This window comes from Aspergillus fischeri, genomic scaffold (genome assembly GCF_000149645.3).
Source record: "Aspergillus fischeri NRRL 181 1099437636244 genomic scaffold, whole genome shotgun sequence".
NCBI lineage: Eukaryota > Fungi > Ascomycota > Eurotiomycetes > Eurotiales > Aspergillaceae > Aspergillus > Aspergillus fischeri.
Genome location: NW_001509774.1, coordinates 604,915 through 628,655, shown reverse-complemented (window position 1 = coordinate 628,655; position 23,741 = coordinate 604,915). Strand labels below are relative to the sequence as shown.

The window sequence follows — 23,741 nt, the reverse complement described above, 5'->3', positions numbered from 1 at the left end:
GGGGGGGGGGGTGGGGGAAAGCGCAAACCATCACGCACATCACAGCGCGCGAAATGGGATTCGCCCAATGTACAATGGATGGGTCATTGATCGATGGCATTTGATAGGTCTGGGGCTTAGCGCCCGGTCGTCGGACTTAGCCAAAGGATTAGCGACACTCGGCAAATTACTATAGCTCGTTTCTCCGTGCGAGTCTTGACGGACGCAGCCGGACTATTCATCCCATTTCGGGCTGGACAGGGATCATCACGGAAAATGTACTCCGGTCTATCCAGGTACTTTTGTTAGTAGAGTGGAGCTTACAAGGGTCACAACCTTGTCAGGTGGTATGTACATAAATCTACCGCCTTCTAAAAAATGGTTTATTAAAGAGCTCACTGGTTAATGTGCAGTAATTTCTGGCAGAACCTAGCTTTTCTCATCCATGCCTAGCTGCTAGATAAATTACATACTAACAAAATCCACCTGGATAGACCTGAGTACGTGACTGTTACATCCCCGGTGAGCCTGCTTAAATCCGCTTTACGCGGAGGCTGCTCCGAATAGCCCTGGTCATCTTCATTTGCTTCTTCCAACGCGTCTCCCGCTCGGCGCAACGTCAGATCTCTTAGCGCCGAAAGACACCAAGCTCTTGACCATACCGTTATGCTGTTCGGTCTTACGGATGCCCAGCTAGCTTCAAACGAATGGATCAAAATCTCTCGATTGCTTTGGCATTTTTTGCGATCAGTGTGTTAGGCTCGCTTTCGACATCGTCAAATCAACACCACTTTCAACATGTTGGACAGGTTCGTGAACGACGTCAACCACGCCGAAGCCCCCATGTGGCTGAGGGTTCTGCTGGATAAGAGCCTTTTGCTTATCTTCATAAGTTGCGTTGGCGTGTATGCGATCACTAGGGTTTTGGTGACCTTCTATCGCCTCTATCTGCATCCGTTGGCAGCTTTCAAGGGGCCAAGAGCGGCAGCGATTTCCAGAAATTGGGTATACAAAGTTCTCACGGGTCCAAGCCTACCAGAGACAGTCTTTGAGAACTTGCATACCGAATACGGTCAGTCCAGATTGTTCACGATATCCCCCAGGTTAAGGGAAAATTGCTTAACTTCGATTGCAGGTGTGAAAGCGATTCGAATTGGTCCGAATGAGTTGCATCTTACTGATGTTTCGCTGTACAAAACGATATACAACCAAACGACTCCCTATCTAAAGGAGCATGGCTTCTACGATGGATTCTTGACTCCTCACACCATTTTTGCGGAGACTGATCCCCAACTGCACAAGGAGCGGAGGAAGATGCTAAACCATATGTTTTCTAAGATGGGGGTCAGAAAACTGGAGCCTGTGATACAAAAGAAGATCTTGACTTTGGGCAAGAAGATCAAGGCTATTGCTTCTAGTGGACCTATCAACGTGTATGATGCTTACAGGTCACGTTCTTCTCGGAATTCAATTGCTCTCACAACTAAGTCACACTGAATAGATGCATGGCCATTGACATCATGATGAGATTTGCATTCGGCAACGAGTCAGACGCCATCAATGAGACGCCAGGAACTTTTAAAGCAACCTTCCTGACAGCATTTGATGCAGCCTCCCACACCCTGGCGGACACACAAGAAAACCCAGTAAAGCGATTTGTCGCAGGCAAAATTCCATTATCTCTGGTTGCAAAGGTTGACAAGAATATAAGAGTCATCTATAAGCTACAAGACGTAAGACATATCAAGTCGATGAGTTGTCAAATCCTGGTTAGAGAAGCTGACACGAGAAAGATAGACGGCTTACCAGGGCATAAGGCGTTACAAGAAGCTTACAGAGTCTCCATCACATCCGGTCATTTTTGATAACCTAAAATCCCTCACTGACAAAGCACAAGCCGCACAGTCGATTGAAATACTTCTCATTGGCTCTGACACATCGGCGTTCACGCTAAGTATGGGCTCGTTCCATATCTTATCCAGTCCCGAGTGTAAGGAAAAGCTCGTGGCGACTCTCAATGAGCATATTCCGAATCCGGATGCAATGCCATCGCTTGTCGAGCTCGAGAAGATTGATTATCTCGTAAGTGAGACCCAAATGGCTCTCATGACCGTGACTGACGATGGTCCAAATAGTGGGCCGTTGTGAAAGAAGTTCTGCGAATGGCTATCTCTGTTCATGGGCGGCTACCTCGGGTGGTACCTAAGGAAGCTCCGCCATTGCTCGTTGATGGAAAGGTTATTCCACCAGGCGTAAGTTGATGCTGGGTCCGACTAGTGTCTGTTCGACTACATGCTGATATAATCAAGACGGTCATTGGAATGTCAGCATATACAATGCACACAAGCATTGAGTTGTGGGTCCGGACGTCCGCTCATTCCGTCCTGAACGCTGGATATCCCCAGATGGAACTAGGGATCCTAACAGGCTCGAGGAGTATTTGTGTACCTTCAGCAAGGGCGTACGTCAATGTATTGGACTCAAGTAAGTTCCGTGCCACAATGCCTTCCTGGCTTTTACTTCATGCGCGTGCTAATAATCCTATTAGTGTGGCGTATGCCGAAGTGACTATGGCACTCGCGTACTTTTTCCGGACATTCGACATGACATTGAGGACAACCAAGCCTGAGCTCAGGGGTCACTTCACCCTAGGTTTTGCTAACGGCATGATGATAGACTTTAAGAAATCTTTGAGATTGTATGCTAGGAATGGGCTGTTGCTGGACCTATCCTTACGGGAGTTTTGGGGTGAGGTGTTGTCTTGCCAGATGATGATGTTCACCACTATCTGATTACCAGGAGAACATCACACAATGCGGTTTCTTGATGTACTTCTCTACCACAAGAATTGCAATTTATCAAAGCGTTACCCATACTGGATTCATTTTTCATCTCTCTCGTAGCTCTTTCTGCTCCTCATTTGCCTACTGATTCAGTATTCTCTCGCACGATCAGTTTCAGAGGCATCTGCCGGAACCAGTTGGGAAAGTGACTGTATAATGAGAGACTTAGTAACATGAACACGCACATGAGTCCTGCATGGTGTTTGCTAGCAAAGCGCGCATTGCACTGCCTGATCATTGTAGCCTTCACCATGCTTTGCAACCCTTCAAAAATGGATCAAGGTGATGATTGTTGAAAGATTAGCAATGGAAGAAAATTTTGCTATCAACAGGGTCAATGGTGTAATTTACTCAAACCCTGTGATTTCCAGCCATCATGTCCATCACCGCGCAAAATAGGATGAATAGTCTTGCGTCCGTCAGGCCCTTGGCCAAATGCCGCTGCAGATCACTAGAGCAGCTTAGCGGTCGCAATTACACCAATATCATTGACATGAACTGTCAGTAATGTGTAATGTCATGCGAAAATTGCTATGTAATTACATCCTCACACGGACCAACTATATATGCTAATCCTTATCATGTAGGTTAGATTAGTTCGTAGACTGTAACGTAATCCACGGCCGAGTCGTCCACACGGCCGTCCCGTCCATTTTCGCGCCCATCTGCTGCAGATTTGAAGCCTTTCAACCCCCAACATCATTAAATTAGACTATTAAGTAGCTGAATATATAGCTATTTATTAGGACAACTCCTTATAGTATGTCCAACAGTCCAACATCCACTGCAGCGTGGTGCAGCGCGCTGACGAGATATAGGTGTGGGCTCATCAACCTGCTCAACAAGTGGCATATCAAGCTGCTGAACACGATTCTGGCCTTCTTGTACAGATAATATGGTATCACCACCTAGATTAGCATGTCTTCTTGCCTTCTTCTTTCTTTTTCGTTCATTCTCTGCCCGTAGAACCCTAATTTCTTCTTGTAGCAGAAGGTTTGCATTCATTGCCACCTGCGCAGCCTTCTCAAGACGTTGGATATGAGATATTGGACTACTAGAAAGCTTTCTTTTCTGAAGGCTTCTCTGTATGCTGCGGAGCTTGTGATCAAGCTGGCGAGTATTCTGAGGTGTTTGAAAGGCAGATGATACTGAACCTTCAAGAAGTGGTGGTGTTGGCGTACGAAGCTGAAAAGTAATCTTTTCAAGAACCCTGTCTTGATTTAGTGGCTTAAGACCAGCTCCTGCAAAGCCACTGCATATATTCTCTTGATTAAAGATCATCTCACGCGCAGGAGGATATAGATGTAGAAAATCCTCTTTATCAATGTGATTGTTCCCAGCCACCATCATCCCTTCAACGAGTTTCCCATATGCGCGCTTAAGTGGGCCAAAAACACCAACATCCAGTGGTTGTAGAAGATGAGATGTATGAGGTTGCATGCAAAGACAGATGATTGCATTCTCCTCACAGAAAGTATCAAATTCTAGAGTTAAATGGCTAGAATGGCCATCAAGAATAAGCAACCGCTTTGCACTAGTTGAATATCGCCTAGAATATGGCTCAAACACATCTTTTAACCAGCGGAGACCTATCTCATCTGTCGTCCAGCCATTTTGACTAGTTGCAATTAACCAGTCTTGAGGAAGCTTGGGTTCTTGATACCAAGCAGCCTGGTGTTGTTTTGCCTTCAGGATGACCACTGGTGGTATAGGTAGCCCTTTAGAGCTAACACATTCAATGATAGTAACCCATTCCCGATTGCCCTGGATGACTGTACGAGGTCTCTCACTGCGCTCTACAGCAGTGATGACCTTAGATGTTGTACAGAGTCCCATTGCAAAGCCAGTTTCATCAAAGTTCCAGATATCATCTTCATGAATGCCATGTTCCTGAATGGCTTCATGTACAGCTTTAAACCACTGTTTTATAACCTTTGGATTCTCCTGCTTTGCACGCTGGTATGTAATCCTTCGATTATATCTTGCACGTAGTTCAGGATGGCGTTTAACAAAGGAGGAGGCCCAGTTAACTCCAAGGACTGCAGTAGCATCTTGGGAACGTTCACAAAGTAAAGTCTGTGCCATTCCACACAGAAACTCTGGACGGATTGGAAAGCCTCGCTTATCTGCATCCAACAGTCTCTTCACAAGGACATCCTCTTCAATTGCTGTTAATTTATGGCCACTAGCGCGTGTTTCTGACCGTGGATTGATTCCTTTGAGCCGATCAAGGAAGGTAGATTTAGGCACTCCAAATATGGCTGCAGCCCTTGATTTTGATTGAACTTTTTTGCTTTTATAAGCTGCAATAGCCATTTGCATCCGGTTTTCTTGAGAGAGCGGCATTTTATGTAGTAGTAGTGAAAAAACAACGTGTTGAAGAATGATTGTAGAAAATGGGCGCAAAAATGGACGGGACGGCCGTGTGGACGACTCGGCCGTGGATTACGTTACCATTTATTTTGTATTAGTAAAGGTGTTCCTCCCATATATGAAAATAGTGGGTAATGTAATGATCATTCAGTTATGTGAAACTCATTCGAATTACAGGAAGTTCTAAGTTTGTGTAATTTCAATGCTGGGCGCTACGAGAGCCCGCACAGGGAAGTGGTTTAATGTGCTGTGTGCTGCTAATCCTCTGGGTAAGGCCTGGACCTATCAGATATCATCGAACAATGATACACACATTCTATATATAGGGGGACAGGGGTCATCTCAGAATATGCACTTTCACATCCACACCGCACATCAATTGCCCGCAATGGCGAAAACCGGTGGCTTGAAGCCGACTGACAGGGGCTAGAGGCCCGGTGAGCCTGCCTAAGTCCGCTAAACCCAGAGGCTTCTCTGTATACCTTTACGCTAATATAGAATGGAATGGATTGCGCCCCGATGGTCAAACAAACCTGCTCATGTGCACCAATTTTTGCCAAGGCAAGCATCCCTTTGGACCCCAACAGAATTTTCAGCTCAAAATCGGACCTCCCATCATCTCAAACAACTCTGGCCTTCACGAACCATTAACAGCACCGCATCCTTTGAAATGGCTGCATTCATCAAGGCTATAAATGCGAGGATTAGATCCAATCCGATATTAGATTACATCTGCTCTACCCGTACGTACGCTCTGATTTGAAACTTCCCCAGGTTATCCCCGATAAGCCCGATGACGGAAGATTTGGTCTTGTCTGGAGTGATTAAGTCCTGTGTTGCATGCATGAAGCTCTACGGCCGGATGGGCGAGATTGAATCAGTTTCTATGAGAACCAATAGTGGTTTCTCGTTGGCCTGTAGTTGCGTACTGAGGCATGAGACCTTCATCGAGACATGGCGCGAGAAGAACTTTGGTGTATGCAGTGGGCTGACCTACTTCGTAGATTTCTGGGGCCCGGTATCAAACTTCGGAATTCCGGTAGCGGCTATCATGGACACGCAAAAGAGTCCCGAAATGTAAGGCTTTTTATGCAAGTCTCTATCAGTGATGTGGTGTCTGACTCTTGACAGGATCTCGGGTAAGATGACGGGTGCCCTCTGCATCTACGCGGCCACTTTCATGCGATACTCCCTCGCTATAACACCCAAGAATTACCTCCTCTTCCTGTGCCACTCCGTCAACGCAGGTGCTCAGCTCACACAGGGCTACCGCTACCTACAACATCACCACTGGGGTGGGAAGGAGAAGACGGGTGGTACAAATGCAGTTGATGCGGCGAAAAAGAAGATAGCCAAGGTTGAGGATAAGGCAAATGATACAGTAAGTAAATAAGACTGGACGGGTTGAGCTAGAAGAATGGAGGAATCCGAGACCAAGTACAAGATTGACAGGGATATACGCCGCAGTGGTGGTTATAGATCGTAGGAGTTTTACTTGTGAAATAGGACATGTCCGGCGGCTGGTGGTCCAATCGCCACGCCCGGCCTGTATTATCACTCCAGCTATTTTGGGACGCTCCCTATTTGTGATTTTAAGCGGTACTGCAGCCACGGCATAGAGGCAGTGGATGTCCTGGCTAATGAGATTATAAAGCCAGCCCTTGCGCAAGCGCAGTAGAGGCATATGGTTGCTGTTTACTCTGATATCTCCGGTGGTCCATCCGCTTATCCGAGGCATAATGCTGGAGTACATGTAAGCTGAACAAAGTTAAGCTACTTACACAGAGCCTTGATGACGGTCGGTATTCAACAACTCTTCCAATCAAACCTTAACCCAAGTCAGCTATCCTAGCAAAAGAATTGAGCCCAATGGCCGCTACAATATTCAATAATTATGAAATTAGAAACTTTACTGTTTATGGTGCTTGACTTTTGGCCAGGGCATGTGCATGTGGAAGTGAGACACGTGCGTAGTGGTGATTTGCGAGGCCTGCCCAAGATCTGAACTAATGAGTTATTCCTTGAGATGCGGTAGAGAGTGTCTCAGCGACATCCCAAGTCCTTAAACAATAACGACCACACTAGCTAATACAAGGATGAGATTTTGGGTACCAGGATTGATGAAGCAACGCAACCTGAGGTTAACAGCGAGCGAGGTTTTAAGAGAAAATTTGCGGAGTGATCAGCTATGGAAGCTGTAAAGGCATAAGAGGGAGTCAAAGAAGTAATCAACTCTTATAGACCTTGCTGTTACTCATTTCCTCACCATTCCCACATGACGAAAGCGTTGTCTGTTTTCTAGTATTAGTATATTTAAATTCTACCTAATGGTTGTATTCATTAGTAAAATTGGTTCATTAAAACTTTATGTTTTGGTTATAAAGTTTTTATATAATAATATTAGAACACTGCACTTCATTATTACTTCTACTACCATTTCATTTTCTAATTTTTTTTATTTTTTAATATTATAATTTCTAATATTGTTACAATTGTAATACTATTATTAATTAGTATATGTAATTTTGAATATATTAAAAACACTCGTTATAAGACCGCTATCGAGGGACATAAGCTCCGCGAGGAACGAAGGGAAAAAAATCCGAATACATTCTGGCATTGCCCTACATGTCGAGTTGCGTGAGACTTATCAGAGGTTGAGGGCTCCCGACAGTCGCGTTCAGCCCCATGAAATTGTTCCACTGAGACCAATCAAGCTGCTCGCCAACAGTAGTAGGGCTGAGAGGCGCATCTTGCATGTCTTGTATTTGTGACCACAGAAGCGAATAACACGTCTCCAGGCTCTTCTTTAATGCCACAGAGATCCTCTGCTCCACTAAAGCACCCACCTGCATCGCATCTGCCTGTGCCAGCAAGCAGGAGACAAGGACGTAGCATTTGATGTTCTTTTCACCAGCATATATGCGCGCTGCCGCTAGGTCGAGGTACTTGTCGACGGCTTTGCGCATCTCCCTCAGGTCGAATGTGCTACCAGGGTTGGTGGGGAATGGTCTGTCAGCTTCCAATTGATCTGTGAGCTTGCCACACATATAGAGCGCACTCTACGTGTACACATCGCGGAACAGACCTGTGCCGCATATTCGCAGGCAGTGAAAATCGTCATCGCCTGATTACGCCGAGTGCAAGAACAGGGAGAGTGATATTTCAAGGCAGATCTTGCGCGAGTAATAGTACAAGGGATTGGACATGGCTTTGACGGCAAAGGGGTGATGAAGGCTAAGGAGGAACCTCTGTACCAAAAGGTCAAAGAGTTTCGTCTGGAAAGCTGTTAGTGGTGTGCTGCTCATGCGGTAAGCTTCAATGAGAACAGAGCAGCTTTTCAGCGCTGCCGAAAACTCTGCACTCAAACTCAGGGCCATTTCGAAAGAGTTTTCAGCCCGAAAATTATTAATGAACTTGGCTATTTTTAAGCAGACAGGTATCGTCTTCATTAGCAGGATCTGAATTGAAGATTGTGTGAATTGGTCCATGGGCTTGGGTGCGAGAGCACTTCCAGCGGGTCTGGCCGCCTCCAGACTTGCATCGTCGATATTTGACGGCAAAGCACAGTCGTAGTCATCGCCGTCAATCGATGGCAAGCCACCGCAGTCCATGCTGGATTGAACCTCCAGCTCCAGGATGGTCGCCCAGAGTCTGCATCGTGATTCGATATCAGAAGAGGTCATATGAGAGAATGAGTGGTTTTCAGGATCGATGTGGACGCCCATGTGCATGGCCATCCGCAGCAGAGAGCCCGTCGAGAGCCAAGAAATATCACCGTTGACCAATTTGGCCTGGCCGACGGGACGGTGGTCTTTTCGAAGGCTATGTATGGCCGGGTCAAAGTTTCGCGTGTTTCTGAGGCCCCCGAAGGCTCCGGCCCTGCTCAATAATTTCGAACGGTACTCTGACGCGCGGCAGCTGGTCTCACGATATAGGGCAACGCGGTCGTTGGAGAGACTCGTAAACTATATGTTGCGAATTGAAGCTGAATGGAACTGTTATTGCAAGATGAAACGCGGTATACATGTAGACCATACTCCTTCTTGAACTATTAACACCTCAACATAATGCTCGCGAGCAGCTAAATACTTGATAACTGCTCAATGAAAATTATTCCAAACCTTCACCATATGAAAATACGTGCTAGCACATTCTGATCAGCAACATGAACCTTGTACAATTAGCCGGAGGCTTGCTGCATCCCTGGGCGTGTTTCATTATTCAAATTGAACTGAGCAGTTGATCAACCTCCAAGTTTGAGAAACTGATGATCCATCAGTTCACGAGCTGTTTTTCTCTCCTCTGGGAGCCAATTGAGCATTTGCCGAACAAAAGATAAAAATGCCTCTCGATCTTCCTGTTCGAGGAATGGAGCTGTATTCTCTAAGCTTCGAGACGGGATCAACCCATTATGCCGAAATTTATCTAAAATAGTACGTCAGGTATTGACATATGGAATAGTTGGTCAACCCACCTTCTGCGTCAAAGAAAGGACCGTCAAAGAATTCCTGGGCATTATTGCACAATTTGCCAGTGTCATTTGCCACAGGCTGGGGCCAGTCGTGTTCTGACATAGTCTTTGATTTTGCGAGCAATGCCTTGGGGGGTGGACCAAGTAGAGCAATCATTTCTGCCAGGTGTGACTTTGCGTCGTATTTGCCATCTGCATCATATACCTGTTGGAACAACTCCTGGCTCCCAAGGATATTCCACAACTTGCCGAAGGGAATGTTAACATTAAGGCCAAACCAGTGATTGTAGTCGCAGGGTATCTTACCAACAAACCAAAGTTCCAAATATCCGCCTTGAAATCCCAACCGCAGCCAAGGATTACCTCTGGAGCACGGTAATAGTCTGGTTGGATAGGATAAATGCCAAGTTGCTTTCCTACCATTCCATCTCGAGTATCCGGCTTGTCGAGTCTCGTTGCGAGCCCGAAATCGGCTATTTTGGGAACCATATTCTTGATATCTCGCCCGTCAAGAGGACCGAAATCATTATGGCAGCGGTAGATAGTTCGACCACTCTTGCCATCAATCTTGTATTGCATTTGTTGTTTTCGATTTATGAAGTTGGTAAGGATGTTTTCGTTTTCGAAGCTCATGAGGATGTTATCTAGCTTCAGATCTGATAGGTGGATTAGGAATTTATAATTCAAGCATAGGCAAATTGCGAAAAGCGCTTACCACTGTGGACAACATTGCACTCTGAGTGAAGATAATCAAGACCGGCAAGGAGGAAGTAGATATAGGCCTTTGCAATGGGCAAGTGAATCTTGCGATCAACAAAACGCCTCTGTAGAATCCAGATAGGCTCTCTCATCGGTTCATACACCAGGCACATATGCCTCCCTTCCGGGCCAGTTACTTCGACGTCATCTAGACATGTACGAAGAATCACGCGGCGATGGTGTTCTGGATTTTGCTGCGTGATATGGCTTTCAATCTCCTTTTCGTGTCGAGCATTATCAGCGTTGTTACTGTTGATTATTTTGAGGACCACTGTTCGCTCAGATTGCCATTTAAGTCTTATTTGAGTGGACCATGGTCAGTTTCTCTGTAGTCAAACGAAGCATGAAAGCACATTTACGGACGCGTGTAGCTACCTTGCAATGTCTCGGGCGAGCCATACGGTTGATTGTGATCCCCAGCCGACTTTGACAAGTAATTGAAACCTCTCTGCCAGTACTTCCCCAGGATTTGCTGGGTAAAAACTCGCGGAAGTGTAGCCTGGACAGAGCTCCTCGTCGACAGGCTCCTGCTGAGGAATTGGAGGCTCCGCGGTAGATGGCACCTGCCAGAGCGACTTTGTGGCAAAGGTGAACATGGTACGTCGTGATGTCCAGGTCAGCCATTGAAGAGGTAACATTACTCCATCTGAGCGTTATGAACTCAAAGTTAAATTTAAAAGTTAATCCTGGATTGACGGTGGATTGGGTTTTAAATGATGTACATATGATTACTCGGTTTGATTACACACAAGTCAAAGGGTAGAGATACGGAACTTCGAGGTGGGTGGGTTACCTGACTATGTTTGGACTTGGGCACCCATGGCGTAAACCTCATCCCAGGCGGGCCCGGTGATTTGTCGATGACCATTCCTGCGGGGACCGTCGGTCGTACTCCGTACTGTAACTCGTCTGAGATCTTGCCCGCTGAATGGCCATCGCATACTCCGTACTTGACCGCTGATAGCGCCTGTCGGTTCCTTCTTGGAAAACCCGATCGGTGGACCTTCAGTCTGAATATAGAGTTACTACATCCGCGGCAACCGATGGTGGGCACCTCTTGCGGTATAGATCCTCACGTTGTATATAAATAGTACATATGCTTGTTCCAGCTGAGCAGCAGAGCACGCATATCGCTCCATGGATGCCAACCCAAACTTACAGAGCTATCTATAAGTTCATTCCATATCCCAAGCAGGGAAATTATTCCTGCACTAAATTATATACCCTACATCTAATGAGAATAACATTATAGCACATGCTGTATTTTATAAGTGATAGGTCACAGTGCAGAGTACAGTAAAACCTCGTTATAACGAGCCTCGCTATAACGAGAACCTCGATATAACGAGATTTTTTCCTTGCTTCAATTAATTCTCCATATAAATAACGAGATCCCTCGCTACAGCGAGTCTCGTTAACTTTGCCTTATCTCCCATACAAAATCTCGTTATATCAAGGGGTTCTTATTAGCTAATATGCCTCAGAGGAAGCCTATCTCAACGTCCCAGAAGGCTGCTTTGCGAGCCCAAAAACGCCTCCATCCAAACGCAACACAGAAAGACCTTCGCAAATGGTTTCAGGAGACCTACGATCATACTCTTTCATCTGGTCTCATCTCTGATATCTTATCCCGCAAATACGACTATCTTGATGCCGATTCCCTCCCTACCCGCGATGCAAAGCGCCAACGCCGTGAGAACTGGCCAGAGCTAGAGAACGCCTTATTTGAGTGGATAATACGTGTGGAGGAACAAATACCTATCTCTGCAGAGATTATTCGACAAAAGGCTCAGTCTTTTTGGGAGAAGATCTACCCAGGGCAAGAGATGCCAACTTTCAGTAATGGATGGCTTCATAACTTCCAGACAAGGAGGTCAGTAAGATGGTATCGACATCATGGAGAGGAGGGAAGTGTTCCAGCTCAGGCAGATCAAGAGATGCTTGAGATTAAACAAGTCTTAAGTGCGTATAGCCTTAAGGACCAGTTTAACTGTGATGAGACTGGCCTCTTCTGGAAGCGGTCTCCTGCACGGAGTCTTTCAACACGTCAACTTCCAGGTCGAAAGAAAGATAAAGCACGGATAACGGCCCTCTTTTGTTGCAATGCGGATGGCTCTGAGAAGCTATTACCATGGTTTATTGGTACAGCGAAGAATCCACGAGCTTTCCAAGCTGCTGGTGTTAATATACGGAATCTGAATCTTATCTGGGCGGAGTAACCAGAAAGCCTGGATTACAACATCAATATTTACAGACTTTCTTCGTTGGTTTGATAAGCAGATGAGTGGACGGAATGTTGTCCTTCTTATGGATAACTTCTCTGCTCATCAAGCTGCTGTAACAGAGATTCAATCTAGTGGTTATCCACTACAGAATACTCTTATTATATGGCTTCCTGCGAACTCTACCAGCCGATACCAGCCTCTTGATCAAGGGATTATCCACTGTTGGAAGTCATACTGGAAACGATACTGGATTCGCTTCATCCTTCAAGAGTTTGAGCTTAATCGTGATCCAATTGCGTCAATGAACATTCTACGAGCGGTTCGATGGGGAATCCAGAGCTGGGAATTTGATCTTTCTGGGCAGGTAATCCAGAATTGCTTTCAAAAGGCACTAGATTCTCAACCATCATATCGAGAGCCTGTCGATCCAGCAGTTCTGGATGATATACAGAATGCTTTCTCTCTTCTTAAGCTCTCTACGCCTATCCAGGACCTAATGGATATTGATACCTTTCTGAACCCTGCAGAGGAAGCTGTCCAGGATACTCCTGAAGATATTGAGAGCCAGATTCTAGCTCAGTATGGGCCAGAGCTTGATGATGATTCTGAGGAGGAGCTTGAAATTCTACCACAAATATCACTTGATCAGGCATTGGAAGCACTAAGAACACTTCGTTTATATGAGGAGCAGCAGGCAGAGGGCATTCCTAGCCTTATATATGAGCTAGATAAGCATGAGCGTATCCTTTGGGGTCGAAAGCTGAGCCTACAGACTCAGCGAGATATTCGAAGCTATTTTACAGGCTAAATTATATATATCCTTGATATAACGAGAACCTCGTTATAACGAGAAATTTGGAATGTCTGGAATATCTCGTTATAACGAGGTTTTACTGTAATTAACTAATATCCATGTTACACAGTGGCTGGAAGTCTTGAAAACTAGTAAACTACACAGTGGAAGGTTCAATATGAATCTGCTAAAGAGAAGTGGGTCTCCTTACTTGAAAACTAAATAACCAGAGGCCCTAAATAATCACCTGTGCCAGCTCCAGATCCACTCTTACTCTGTCACAACCCACATCTTCCATAGATCTGCTGGGTGAACCGACCCACACAGTACTATAATTAATTTCTAATAAACTCCCTCTTAAATGGCTTCTTTGATCCTTTTGATCACTAGTTTGAAATTCACTAGGGCAGAGACTCTTAGTAAAGGGCTTTTTTGATCTGTTGCTAACCACTCTTTAGCCTTATATGCTATGGAAAATATAGGTCAGACTTTGTCCTAGAATAAATAGTAGACTTATGATTTACAGTGGCTCTCGCGCCCTGGTATACACTAACTAATAACTTAGTAGATATATACATGACTAATTAGTGTAAGATATAACTAACTTAACTAGTCCTCACTGTCTGAGTCAGGTGGAGGTATCTTAATTTTTGTCCAGATATCTCTGTGCTTGAACCCCTTATAGCACGCTCGACATTGTCTTCCAAATTCCAACCTCCTACTGTCTGGGTTGAGAAATGCGAATGGAACTGTAGCCATCTCTGACCGAAACAGAATCAAGAAAGATATTGAAAATTTAATTTAATAGCGAGATTAAACATTTTCTATTCTATAAGTCTGCGTACTCTTGAGGTGTGCAGAAGTTGTAGAGTTCCAAATACCGGCGGATAATACTGGCTGCCAATCAAAGTGACAATACTCGTGCTGACAGCGAACGCGGACCATATTGGCAAATTCAATTCGTTCCTTGAAAGCAACACATTGACAGGCTCGCGGTGCTGGGTAACCTGTCTACTGGGTTGCCTGGGTAGATAATCTTGCTCGCTCACTTTCGTATCATCTGTGTCTAGGTGTCCTATAACCCGGCAATCTTCTATGTTACATATGTACAAGATCTGGAGCTTAGCCAGAGTCTCATCATCTAAAGCCGCTGATTCTGATTCAGGGCCGTTCAATGGCATAATGCACCCATCTTCCGTCAGTCAGCGAGAAATATCCAAGTCATTAGCGAAAGCTTGGCTGCAGAAGGTTGGCTGCGGGTGATATATTATTGCCGAGTATGGGCTAAGGATATCTTCTTCACTATTGTGAAGGCCTTGCCGCAGTGGATGGTGTTGAGTTTGCACGTGGATAATTTCAAGGAGGAGGCGAAAAACAATAGGAAAGGGAATCGCTTTGGTTTATGAGAGCAGAGTACAATAACCTTCTGGACAGGGCCAGTGAAATAAATGGTACTGTGGCAGGGCGCTCAAGTCCATCCACCCACTGAAGATATTACTTGATGCATAAATGTCAGAATAGCAGGTCCAAGAGTTGATAACATCTGTCCCCTGCAAAACTTCAAATCCCATGTCTGAAATATCAGTCAAATTAAAATGTTGGGGCAACATCGGATGGCTGGCGGGCGGGACTGCAACAGGAGTGGCCGCGGCCATCTCAAAACCCCTCGCTGGCGATCCTGTGTATAAGTTGTACTGTCGGAAACCAATCCTGGAGCCATTTCAGCCATCCCGTGTAGTCAAATCCTGTCGTCTTCGGGTGCGAGAGTTGCACTCTCAGGAGCTGGCGCTCTATACAGACAGGACAAGATGAGGTTGAATCCGGAGTGAAGCCATTGGGTGTAGATCAACCGCCGCTCTGTGCCCAGTGGGCTTGATAGCAGGGCATCGAGCGAACTCTTGGCTGCAATGAGGCCTTGGCAGAGGATGTCTACTCGGAAGCTCGAGGAGAGCTGAGAGGTGAACTGTTTTTCAAAGAGGGTGACTTGACAGAGGTACAGGTTGACTGTGTGCAGCTGTGATGCTAGGAGAGCTGTGGGTAAAGGCGTCGGCTGAGAGTTATGCATGGCGGGCCAGTTATATTCGACTCACAGTTGTTGTGCGTCCATTGTGGGCTAAGCAGGGTGGTATAGTCCTGCAGCTGCGTTTGAAATGCCTGGAATGTATGCAGAAACGAGTCTGTATTGCTCCCTGTACCAACCCTATTTGTTCCCAGGAAATTAGAATCAGCGGAGATCCTATCAATCTGCTCGGCGATATGCTGTAGTCGGACGAGATGGATCAAAGACCGATCGCTGGCGACTTCAGGACTCTGAGCTAGCTCTGTCGCGAAATCTTCCAGGTGAGAGGACCAAGGAAAAGTACACTTTTTTTGGGTGATGAGGCTGGAGCATGAAGACAGCAGAAAGCAGCCGATTGCTGCCCTCTGCTGGGCGCGGAGGACAGCCGCTGGCTGTGCTTGCGTCGTGATTGTCTGGACGGTCATACGAGGAGAGCCCTTACGCAGATCAACCGGTCGATCCAACTCCAGCTCCACGACCAGTCCAATGGCGATATGGAGGTAGGTGAAGAAACCCTGGGGCCGGTACCGTCGCTTGGGGTGGTGCTGGGACTGGTGCTGCGACCATGAAAGAACTACAAGCAGTCCCTGCATGGTCTCTAAAGACGGCTGAACTGGCCCTAGGGCGGTGCGGTCGGCCAAGGCAGATCTCATCTCATCGTCGAGATCCCGTTGTAGCGTCTGGTTGTCGGTTGCGGAGACCGAGAGGATGGCGAGAAATAGGAACGGTTTGTGGTCTCGAAGCTCTCCGGCGGTGATGTCTGGGGGAAGAACGACGAATGGGAAGTGTGGGAGCATGGAATGACGAAATGAGTCGAGGAGTCCCGCAGCCTCGTCCAGTGTGATGACATCTCTGTCGACAATGTCGCCCTTCTTACTGTCTTGGACGCCATCCTTCTCTTGGTTCTGGCCCAGCAGTTCTGCGACTTTCCTCTCCAGTGATTCGAGGCGTCTGTCCCAGTCAGCGCTCCAACAAGGAAGCAGGAAGTGATAAATCGCGTACGTTTTTTTCTTGTGGCATCTCTGCCGCAGACGAGCAGGGCGAAAATAGCAAGACTTATTCGGGCGCAGACAACTGGGGGGATTAGCGTCAGCGTGGAGGATATCCAATCGGGTGAAGACTCGCCGGTCGCAGATGGCTGAGGCAGCTTTGCGTGTGCACCGGATCTTGGCCGCTGCGCAGGTCTCGCAAGTCTTAATACGAGATGGACAGGCAGACATGATTCAAGTTTTTCAGTCCTGCTGTAGGAGATTGAGACGGACACGGACACAGAGACAGACGAGCAGATATAAGTAGTGGGCGAATAACGGTGTCGCCTGATATGGACACGGACACGGACTCGGACTTGGGCTTGGCTTGGAGAGGACAGCCTTGTATATTTGCAGGATTAGGGATTGGCTGTAGTTGATATAGGGAATATAAGAATATAAAGCTCAGCTGCTGCTTCGAGATGAGTCCCAAACAGTCACAGAAGCTCATCAAGCAATCACGCTCATCATGGATCCTGGACTTTGTGCTCTCGATACCTGTCCCATAGAGAATGCCTACATCCATTACCAGCCCACCATCCCGGGCAACAGTGTCTACCTGGCACTGTTCGGCATCCTCCTCCTCACTCAACTCATCCAGTCCTTTTTCTTCCATATATAGGGATTTGCCAGAGCTATAGCAGCTAGTCTAATCCTTAAAGTAGCAGGATACATCAGGCACATTCTCTAGTATGGGAATCCTTTCAGCTTCAACTACTTTCTCTTATAAGTCTATAATGAAGAGCAGGCTAGGAACTTACTAACTTAAGAAGAAACTTAATTTATCTTAGTCTTAGACCAGTCTTCTTCTGTGCTGCCCTCTACCTACTCCTCGGCCAGATCATCATCCTCTACCACGGCGAAGACGTCTCGCGGCTTAAACCCAGAAACTATGCCATCTTCTTCGTTTCGTGCGATGTCATCGCGCTCATCCTGCAGAGCGCCGGTGGAGCCCTTACCTCTACGGCCGAAGATGCAGATGGTCGACAAATGGGATTGAACGTCATGATTGCCGGTCTAGCGTTCCAGGTTGCTGCACTGACGCTTTTCATCGCCCTAGCTTCGGAGTTTGCAATCCGTCTACGACGTCGAAATCTCAAGGGAGAATATCAGATTTCTGACAGTGCATCCTTAAGGAAGGACGATTATGCCGCGATCCGGGGAAAGAAAACGTGGAAGCTCTTCCTCTTCTGAACGCCACCTGCCCTTTGCCTGATGAATGAAGCTAACAATGGCAGCCCTCGTTGTTGCGACTATCACGGTCTATACTCGGTCCAATTTTCGAGTGGCTGAGCTGAACGGCGGTTATGACAGTGATCTGGCCAACGACGAGGTAACATTCGTGATTTTGGAAGAAGCGATGGTTTCGATTACCTGCCTTTGCTTAACAATCATGCATCCTGGGATGTACCTGGAGAGCCGAAACAAGCGCAAGAGTGTTCTCTGTGAGGACGTTGCCATGCTATCAATGAGGTAAAGAGGAACATTGGGACTGACAGGGTGGACGACGCGAAGAAACGAAGATCGCTATTCGATCTTTCACTTTTCTTAGACTATGCTGTATCAAAAGAGCTCCAATTGTAGGTAATTCGATGGATCTGGACGGCCCCAGTTGCACTATCCCAATGTATTCCTGATTGGAAATAGATGCTATAACATGGCAGATTCCGTGTTACCATGAACTACAGCTCCAATTCTAAACTCCTCGCCTCTATAACATAACAATAGTCAAGCTCAGCAGTCCTTATAGTTTTCTTAACGACTACAGCAAAGGCGCTCATCCCCGCCTGCTGGAAGCTCTTATCTGCACCAACTTCATTCAACAAACGGGGTATGACACCAACAAATATACCCGAGAAGCACGTCAATTACTTCTCTCTCAGCTCAATGCGACCAAGGGTGAGGTTGCCTGTCGCTTTGTCCTCAGCAGCACATCAGCAGATCTTATATCCATCGTCAGTTGCCTCCGTCCGTATGAGGCAGTAGTTGTGGTGCAGACGGGATATATCCTCGACAAGGAGTCAGGCACAATTGAAGCGACGGGGCATAAAATAGTCACTGGCCCTGGTGTACCGGGGAATGAGTCACCCTAGAAGTTTCGAGCAGTTTTTGACTAGAACACGTTTTTACCACACATGACCGAACCAGGGAGCTGAGGATAATCTGCTCAAACAAGAACTTTAATGACTCCTATACATGCCGTCGGCGAGGCCTACCAGTACTCATTGACGGAGCAAGATTGGGTATAGCTTAGCTTCAGGAGGGAATGATGTTACTCTGCACGATCTGATGGATTCCACAGACCCATTCCAGATCAGAGGGACGAAGATGGGAGCACTCTTTAGCGGCAACTGTCATGCGGAGGTCAATACTCGGAGGATTTGAGTTTCATATGAAGCATCAGGGACATTACTAGGGACATCAAGGGTTCTGGGAGTTCAGACGTAAGCGGTAAATATCTCCTAGTGATCCTTAGACAAGTCGCTCAACCGATTACACTGCGACAGGTGTGCAGTCTTGCCTCCAATCAGCGTGGCGATGGTAACTGCTGATAATAAAAGTATCAATATCGATGCAAGTGATAAACGTCTCAGCTTGCGAAAACTGGTTGACATATAAGTTGATTCTTGACATGATTTCTACCGCCCAGTTTTTACTGGTGATATGCTAAAGTAGAACGCGATGAAATACATTTACGGTTTTCTCTGATCCGGCCGCCGTCAGGCGGGCTTGTCGTGCAGCTTGTGCATGTTTAAGCCCAAGCCAGCGCCGGGTTGAGTTTGACTTAGCACAGACACCGGCCACTCTGGCAATCTTATCCTTGCGATAATGGCAATTGACACGTAAGCTACGTAGCCTGCGTTATGGAATCAAGGTAGTGAACTGCGGGCGCGTGACAGTCAGAAATCTGGCTCCGCTCAACATTTGCCTCGAGTGATCAAAACCAACGGCCCGTTTGGCTCAGTTGTTGCATTACACGAAGGCTAGCTGGGGTAGATACAATGTCCACGGAAGGGATAAGTGTTGCAATTTTTTTTTTCCTTGCTTGGAACAGTAGCTGGTTGAGCCGACATACACGCCGGTACGATAACATGCCGGCCGAAATGCTACAGCCCTTGCGTACCCCTGGCGTCTCTCCTTGCCTGACGATTATAACAGTGTACACCCACATAACTGAGATAATCTGACTTCGCCCAAGGAAAGATCGTCCCCACTACTAGTGCGTGGGAGAGGTCTCTATTTCTACTCCACGACATCTCCGTCGGCGGAAATACTCTTGAATTCAAGTTAGCTACCTCTAGTCTACCATTTGCTCAAAATGACCGTCACACCTCCTCTCATCACTGTCTTCGGCGCGACCGGTAATCAAGGCGGTGCCGTCGCTCGATCCCTGCTCCAGAACCCAGCTTTCAAAGTTCGAGCTCTGACTCGCGATCCCAACTCCCCAGCAAGCCGTGCTTTGGCGGCACAAAGGGCAGAAGTACATCAGGCGGATGGCTTTAGCAGGGAATCCATGTTGAAAGCATTTGCTGGATCCTGGGGCGTTTTTGTAAATATCAACTCCGATGACAAGGTAAGTTAAATGGATGCTCAAAAAAGTAGGTTTGTGGAGACTAATCACTTGCAGGCCTTTAAACTGAAGGGACTGAGCGAGTTCGACATGGGAAAGACGATTGTGGATTCTGCGGCACAGGCCGGAGTCCGCCATTTCATCTTTAGCAGCGGTCCCGACTGCTTCACCCTTACTGGGGGTAAGGTCAAGATGAATGCGGCAGACAGTAAGTCACTTCGCACTCCAGCACCAGTGCAGCACTAACTTCAAGCAGTGAAGTATAAGATCGAACAATACGCCAGGAGCATTAGCTGCTTTGAGACGGTCAGCTTCATCTGTGCTTCCTGGTTCTTCGAAAACTTTCTGGCCAAAGAGATTGCCCCTGTTTTCGGCGGGTTCCCCTTCATCCCGGATGCTGAGGGATACCTCACGCTGGTCGCTCCTAAATGGGGCGGAAAGGAGGACGTCCCTTTCATTAGCATGTCTGACGACTTTGGCGACATTGTCCAGGGCATGTTCCTTGATCCTATAGCGGTGAACGGCCAGGTTATCCACGGCTGCAGCGACATCTGCAGCTTTGAGGATCTGGTATCTACATTTGAGAAGATCAGCGGACGTAAATCTCGCTTTAGGCCGCTGCCGTCGTGGGAGGCGTTCAATACGTTCGGGATTCCGGAGTTGGATGATACAAAGGCAATGTTCGGCTTTACGCAGAACAACCAGGGACGCTACTTCGGCCCTGAACCCTCTGAGAAGGACACGCCTGGAAAACTTAAGCTCAAGACCGCTGTGGCATTGGGGCGGCTCGGGGACGAGCAACAGTTGATGACTGTTGAGGGGTGGTTCCAAAAGCACTTTCCGTTAAAATAGTCTCTATTCTATCCCCACTAACAGTATCCACCGAGAGAATATGTCCAATCCAAGTAGATAGGAAGTATTCCAGTCAACACTCGTCATATACTGGACTAGAGACATGTGGCCCCCAGTGCAAGAAGTCTGATTGATGATGAAAACAGTCAAGGGATTGCCTAATGATAGAATTCGTATAGTGCTCTTTGGGCTTGACCGATCGACTACCGACAAATACCCCGAGGAGGTCCAGACGCCGTGTCTGGCGGTGATAATGAGGATCAGAGTTAGATCTGTAATATCTCGATGGTTGGACCTACATGACAACATCTCGGCGTTCTACCGCGAAAACACTTTTGGGATTTTCCTTGCTTCACGATGTGTGATCAGTCCAGACTACGTGGGCTTTCTTAACTTCTGGAGAGACATAGAGCCGTCGAATAGATATTGGTGACCGCACCTTCACTTAACTTCCCCTTCTGCAGATTTCAGGTGATAGACTGGCGACCCAAGGCCTTTCCCCCATCGCCGCCGGCCAGGCTTCCCACTTGCTCGATCGAGACTTCATCCTCTGGTCGAATGCCGTGCACATCCTCCTGTTGCCTTGTGACACCGGCCAATAGACAGATATGGACAAGCATGTACACCAGGAAGACTACACCCGCCACGACCGCATAGACAATTAATCCTGCCCTCCATGACCTCGTGCCGGAACCCACCCACCAAAACCCCAATCCGCCGTTGATCATGCCGAGGACAATCATCGTCCTACCCAGCCACCGATGCCCATACGCAAACATGCTCTTGTTCCCCGTTCGCCTAAAATGTATGTGTTGCAGCCACCCAAGAGAAGGCTGCAATAGCAATAGGCTCGCTACGACAATCACTCCGATGATAGGATGTGCAGCAGGTGTGGTGCCGCCGTTCACCCACATTTTAACACCGAGGATGAATCCGGCTATCGTGATTAGCAAGGCGAGACCTTGTAATGGGGCGTGTACTTTGGTTATGGCGTGTCGATAGCTCGAGAGACGTACTAGCAGAGCGAAAAGTGGGTGGAGCAGGACGAAGGTAATGCCCATAAGGCAGCCGTGCGCGATGGCCATGATGAAATGGGCCGGAGACTCGGAGGTGGAGGGCTCGCTAATCAAGCGAGCATCCCTGAAGGGATCGCCATCATCACTCAAATCTGTTGAGCGCGCGTGGTTTAAGTCAACAACGACGGCCCCGAATGCATCATGGAAGTCGATCGTAGCCGTTACATTGTGCGTGTTCATGGGCGGCCCGTTCTTGTACGCCCATATCCAGCTGCTGGCAGATTCCGTCGCATTTGTTGTAACTTCTAGGCAGCTGTGGCATTGGAACCTCGCAATCATGGTCTCGTTCACGATGCCTGTTTTCGGGAGGATGGAAAAGCGGGCTTTTGGATTGTACTCTGGTGGAACATGGCCGGTCCCAGCACGCGGCGATACAGTGACCCCCTTCGGCGAAGACGCATAGACCAAGAACATATCCGCGCCGTCCATCTGGTCGCCTAGTCCTAGTGCAATCCACTCGACGGCAATCGGTGCTTCAATTTGGAGGAATATGGCAGGGTGATGAGATGCATTTGCGGAGTTTGCAACAGCGATCGTAAAGGAGATATCATCGCAGTCCGGGGGACGGAAGAGCACTGGAGTGCCATTTGCGCTTGCGACTAAGGTTATGGTTAACATAATGTTGCTCAATGGGCGCTGGTAGCTACATACGCAAAGTCAAGGCCACTGTGAGCCCCCTCGTCGTGCAGAGCTTCATAGTTTAGGCTAGCTATCGCGCTTCATCATCCAAGACGAGGGTGGGTTAGATACCAGACTAAAGTACGGCGCTACTTTCACTAACTGCTCGATCTAGTCTTCGCATCTCGTCCAAGTTTTGATCTCGCTCACAGGTCCCTTGCCTTTTTGTCCCACTCATTCTTAACAGGCGGTACCTCGGTGAGAAACACCTCGACCCTCACTCAACGAAGCGATATCCGTGTCATACGCACCCTCACCGCAGAATATTTCTGAGGGCAGTGATGATCATCTAGTGCTGATCATGCCCCCACCAGGGGAAGTGTGAGAGCGGCAGATCTACCTCAGACATAAACGCCTCCTGCGCGGCCCTTAAAGCTTCCTATCCACTTCTCCTTTGGCACCCGTATCAACCACGTCAATCAAGACCGCTATTAGGATGGATTGCACCATTAGGATGCGTGTCGCCAGCCACAAGCTAGGTATGTCTGGCAGCCGGGGGGGCCGGCGGTGTGCCGGACTCTATGGTGCATACGTTCCCCCAACTTCATGCAAGGGAACAATTCGAACTCCACCGCTCGGCTGGGAGGAACCTTGATATCTCCGTAATCCGTAATCCACAAGTTTACCGATGCTAGGGCGTCTGCTGCACCGTGGGAACCGGAAGTATGAAGTAGCTGCGGCAGATGAAAGTGTCCCACGCTTCGCTCGATGCCACCGAAGACGGTCACGGCATAGTCAGAGATCTGCAGCGAGGCTATCCATTGAAGACAAAGCGGCATTGTCACCTTGATGCATTAGTGGTGCCACGCAATCCTCTGGGCTGATATGAACACTCCCCTCCTCGCTTGCAAGTGAATTTCTCTGGTCCAGCAGTTTGCAAGCCCCCTGTACAATCTTGGCAAACCCTGCTCTCGCGCTAATGAGGCTATATTTGGCGTCATACTGCAAGCCAGGGGAATCCCCACAGCAACCTGGCAGTGAGTCAAGCAGGGCGCCATTTCCCGTACTCGATGACAATGACGTTAGGAGGC

The 23,741-nt window shown here is 47.6% G+C and overlaps 8 protein-coding genes and 1 pseudogene across 8 annotated transcripts, besides 5 other annotated features; 5 read left to right on the top strand and 4 right to left on the bottom strand.

Moving 5' to 3' along the window:
• Window positions 1–777: 777 nt before the first annotated feature.
• NFIA_045690 (cytochrome P450) lies at window positions 778–2,771 on the top strand (the record flags this gene model as incomplete). The annotated part of the gene is made up of 7 exons (XM_001267645.1): window positions 778–1,051; window positions 1,115–1,427; window positions 1,481–1,712; window positions 1,777–2,061; window positions 2,115–2,231; window positions 2,289–2,440; window positions 2,528–2,771. 7 exons carry the CDS (start codon window positions 778–780, stop codon window positions 2,769–2,771), a joined length of 1,617 nt encoding a protein of 538 aa, XP_001267646.1.
• Window positions 2,772–3,644: 873 nt separating this feature from the next.
• Window positions 3,645–5,168: a mobile genetic element.
• An 820-nt stretch (window positions 5,169–5,988) lies between these two features.
• Window positions 5,989–6,588, top strand: NFIA_045680 (uncharacterized protein; the record flags this gene model as incomplete). The annotated part of the gene is made up of 2 exons (XM_001267644.1): window positions 5,989–6,272; window positions 6,327–6,588. The coding sequence occupies 2 exons, from the start codon at window positions 5,989–5,991 to the stop codon at window positions 6,586–6,588; spliced, it is 546 nt and encodes a 181-aa protein (XP_001267645.1).
• Window positions 6,589–7,610: 1,022 nt separating this feature from the next.
• Window positions 7,611–7,712: a microsatellite.
• Window positions 7,713–7,819: 107 nt separating this feature from the next.
• Window positions 7,820–8,294, bottom strand: NFIA_045670 (uncharacterized protein; the record flags this gene model as incomplete). Its single annotated transcript, XM_001267643.1, has 2 exons — window positions 7,820–8,207; window positions 8,284–8,294. The coding sequence occupies 2 exons, from the start codon at window positions 8,292–8,294 to the stop codon at window positions 7,820–7,822; spliced, it is 399 nt and encodes a 132-aa protein (XP_001267644.1).
• Window positions 8,295–9,441: 1,147 nt separating this feature from the next.
• NFIA_045660 (putative serine/threonine-protein kinase) lies at window positions 9,442–11,024 on the bottom strand (the record flags this gene model as incomplete). Its single annotated transcript, XM_001267642.1, has 5 exons — window positions 9,442–9,623; window positions 9,673–9,913; window positions 9,976–10,325; window positions 10,385–10,725; window positions 10,804–11,024. 5 exons carry the CDS (start codon window positions 11,022–11,024, stop codon window positions 9,442–9,444), a joined length of 1,335 nt encoding a protein of 444 aa, XP_001267643.1.
• Window positions 11,025–11,729: 705 nt separating this feature from the next.
• Window positions 11,730–11,778: a microsatellite.
• Window positions 11,779–12,086: 308 nt separating this feature from the next.
• Window positions 12,087–12,587: a mobile genetic element.
• A 52-nt stretch (window positions 12,588–12,639) lies between these two features.
• Window positions 12,640–13,044: a mobile genetic element.
• A 2,140-nt stretch (window positions 13,045–15,184) lies between these two features.
• Window positions 15,185–16,725, bottom strand: NFIA_045650 (fungal specific transcription factor domain-containing protein; the record flags this gene model as incomplete). The annotated part of the gene is made up of 2 exons (XM_001267641.1): window positions 15,185–15,477; window positions 15,537–16,725. 2 exons carry the CDS (start codon window positions 16,723–16,725, stop codon window positions 15,185–15,187), a joined length of 1,482 nt encoding a protein of 493 aa, XP_001267642.1.
• A 277-nt stretch (window positions 16,726–17,002) lies between these two features.
• Window positions 17,003–18,010, top strand: NFIA_045640 (putative RTA1 domain protein; the record flags this gene model as incomplete). Its single annotated transcript, XM_001267640.1, has 3 exons — window positions 17,003–17,133; window positions 17,331–17,705; window positions 17,848–18,010. The coding sequence occupies 3 exons, from the start codon at window positions 17,003–17,005 to the stop codon at window positions 18,008–18,010; spliced, it is 669 nt and encodes a 222-aa protein (XP_001267641.1).
• Window positions 18,011–18,233: 223 nt separating this feature from the next.
• On the top strand, window positions 18,234–18,974 carry NFIA_045630 (annotated as a pseudogene).
• An 878-nt stretch (window positions 18,975–19,852) lies between these two features.
• On the top strand, window positions 19,853–20,956 carry NFIA_045620 (NmrA/HSCARG family protein; the record flags this gene model as incomplete). The annotated part of the gene is made up of 3 exons (XM_001267639.1): window positions 19,853–20,107; window positions 20,162–20,312; window positions 20,361–20,956. 3 exons carry the CDS (start codon window positions 19,853–19,855, stop codon window positions 20,954–20,956), a joined length of 1,002 nt encoding a protein of 333 aa, XP_001267640.1.
• Window positions 20,957–21,423: 467 nt separating this feature from the next.
• NFIA_045610 (cytochrome and DOMON domain-containing protein) lies at window positions 21,424–22,650 on the bottom strand (the record flags this gene model as incomplete). Its single annotated transcript, XM_001267638.1, has 1 exon — window positions 21,424–22,650. The coding sequence occupies one exon, from the start codon at window positions 22,648–22,650 to the stop codon at window positions 21,424–21,426; it is 1,227 nt and encodes a 408-aa protein (XP_001267639.1).
• Between the last annotated feature and the right edge of the window lie 1,091 nt (window positions 22,651–23,741).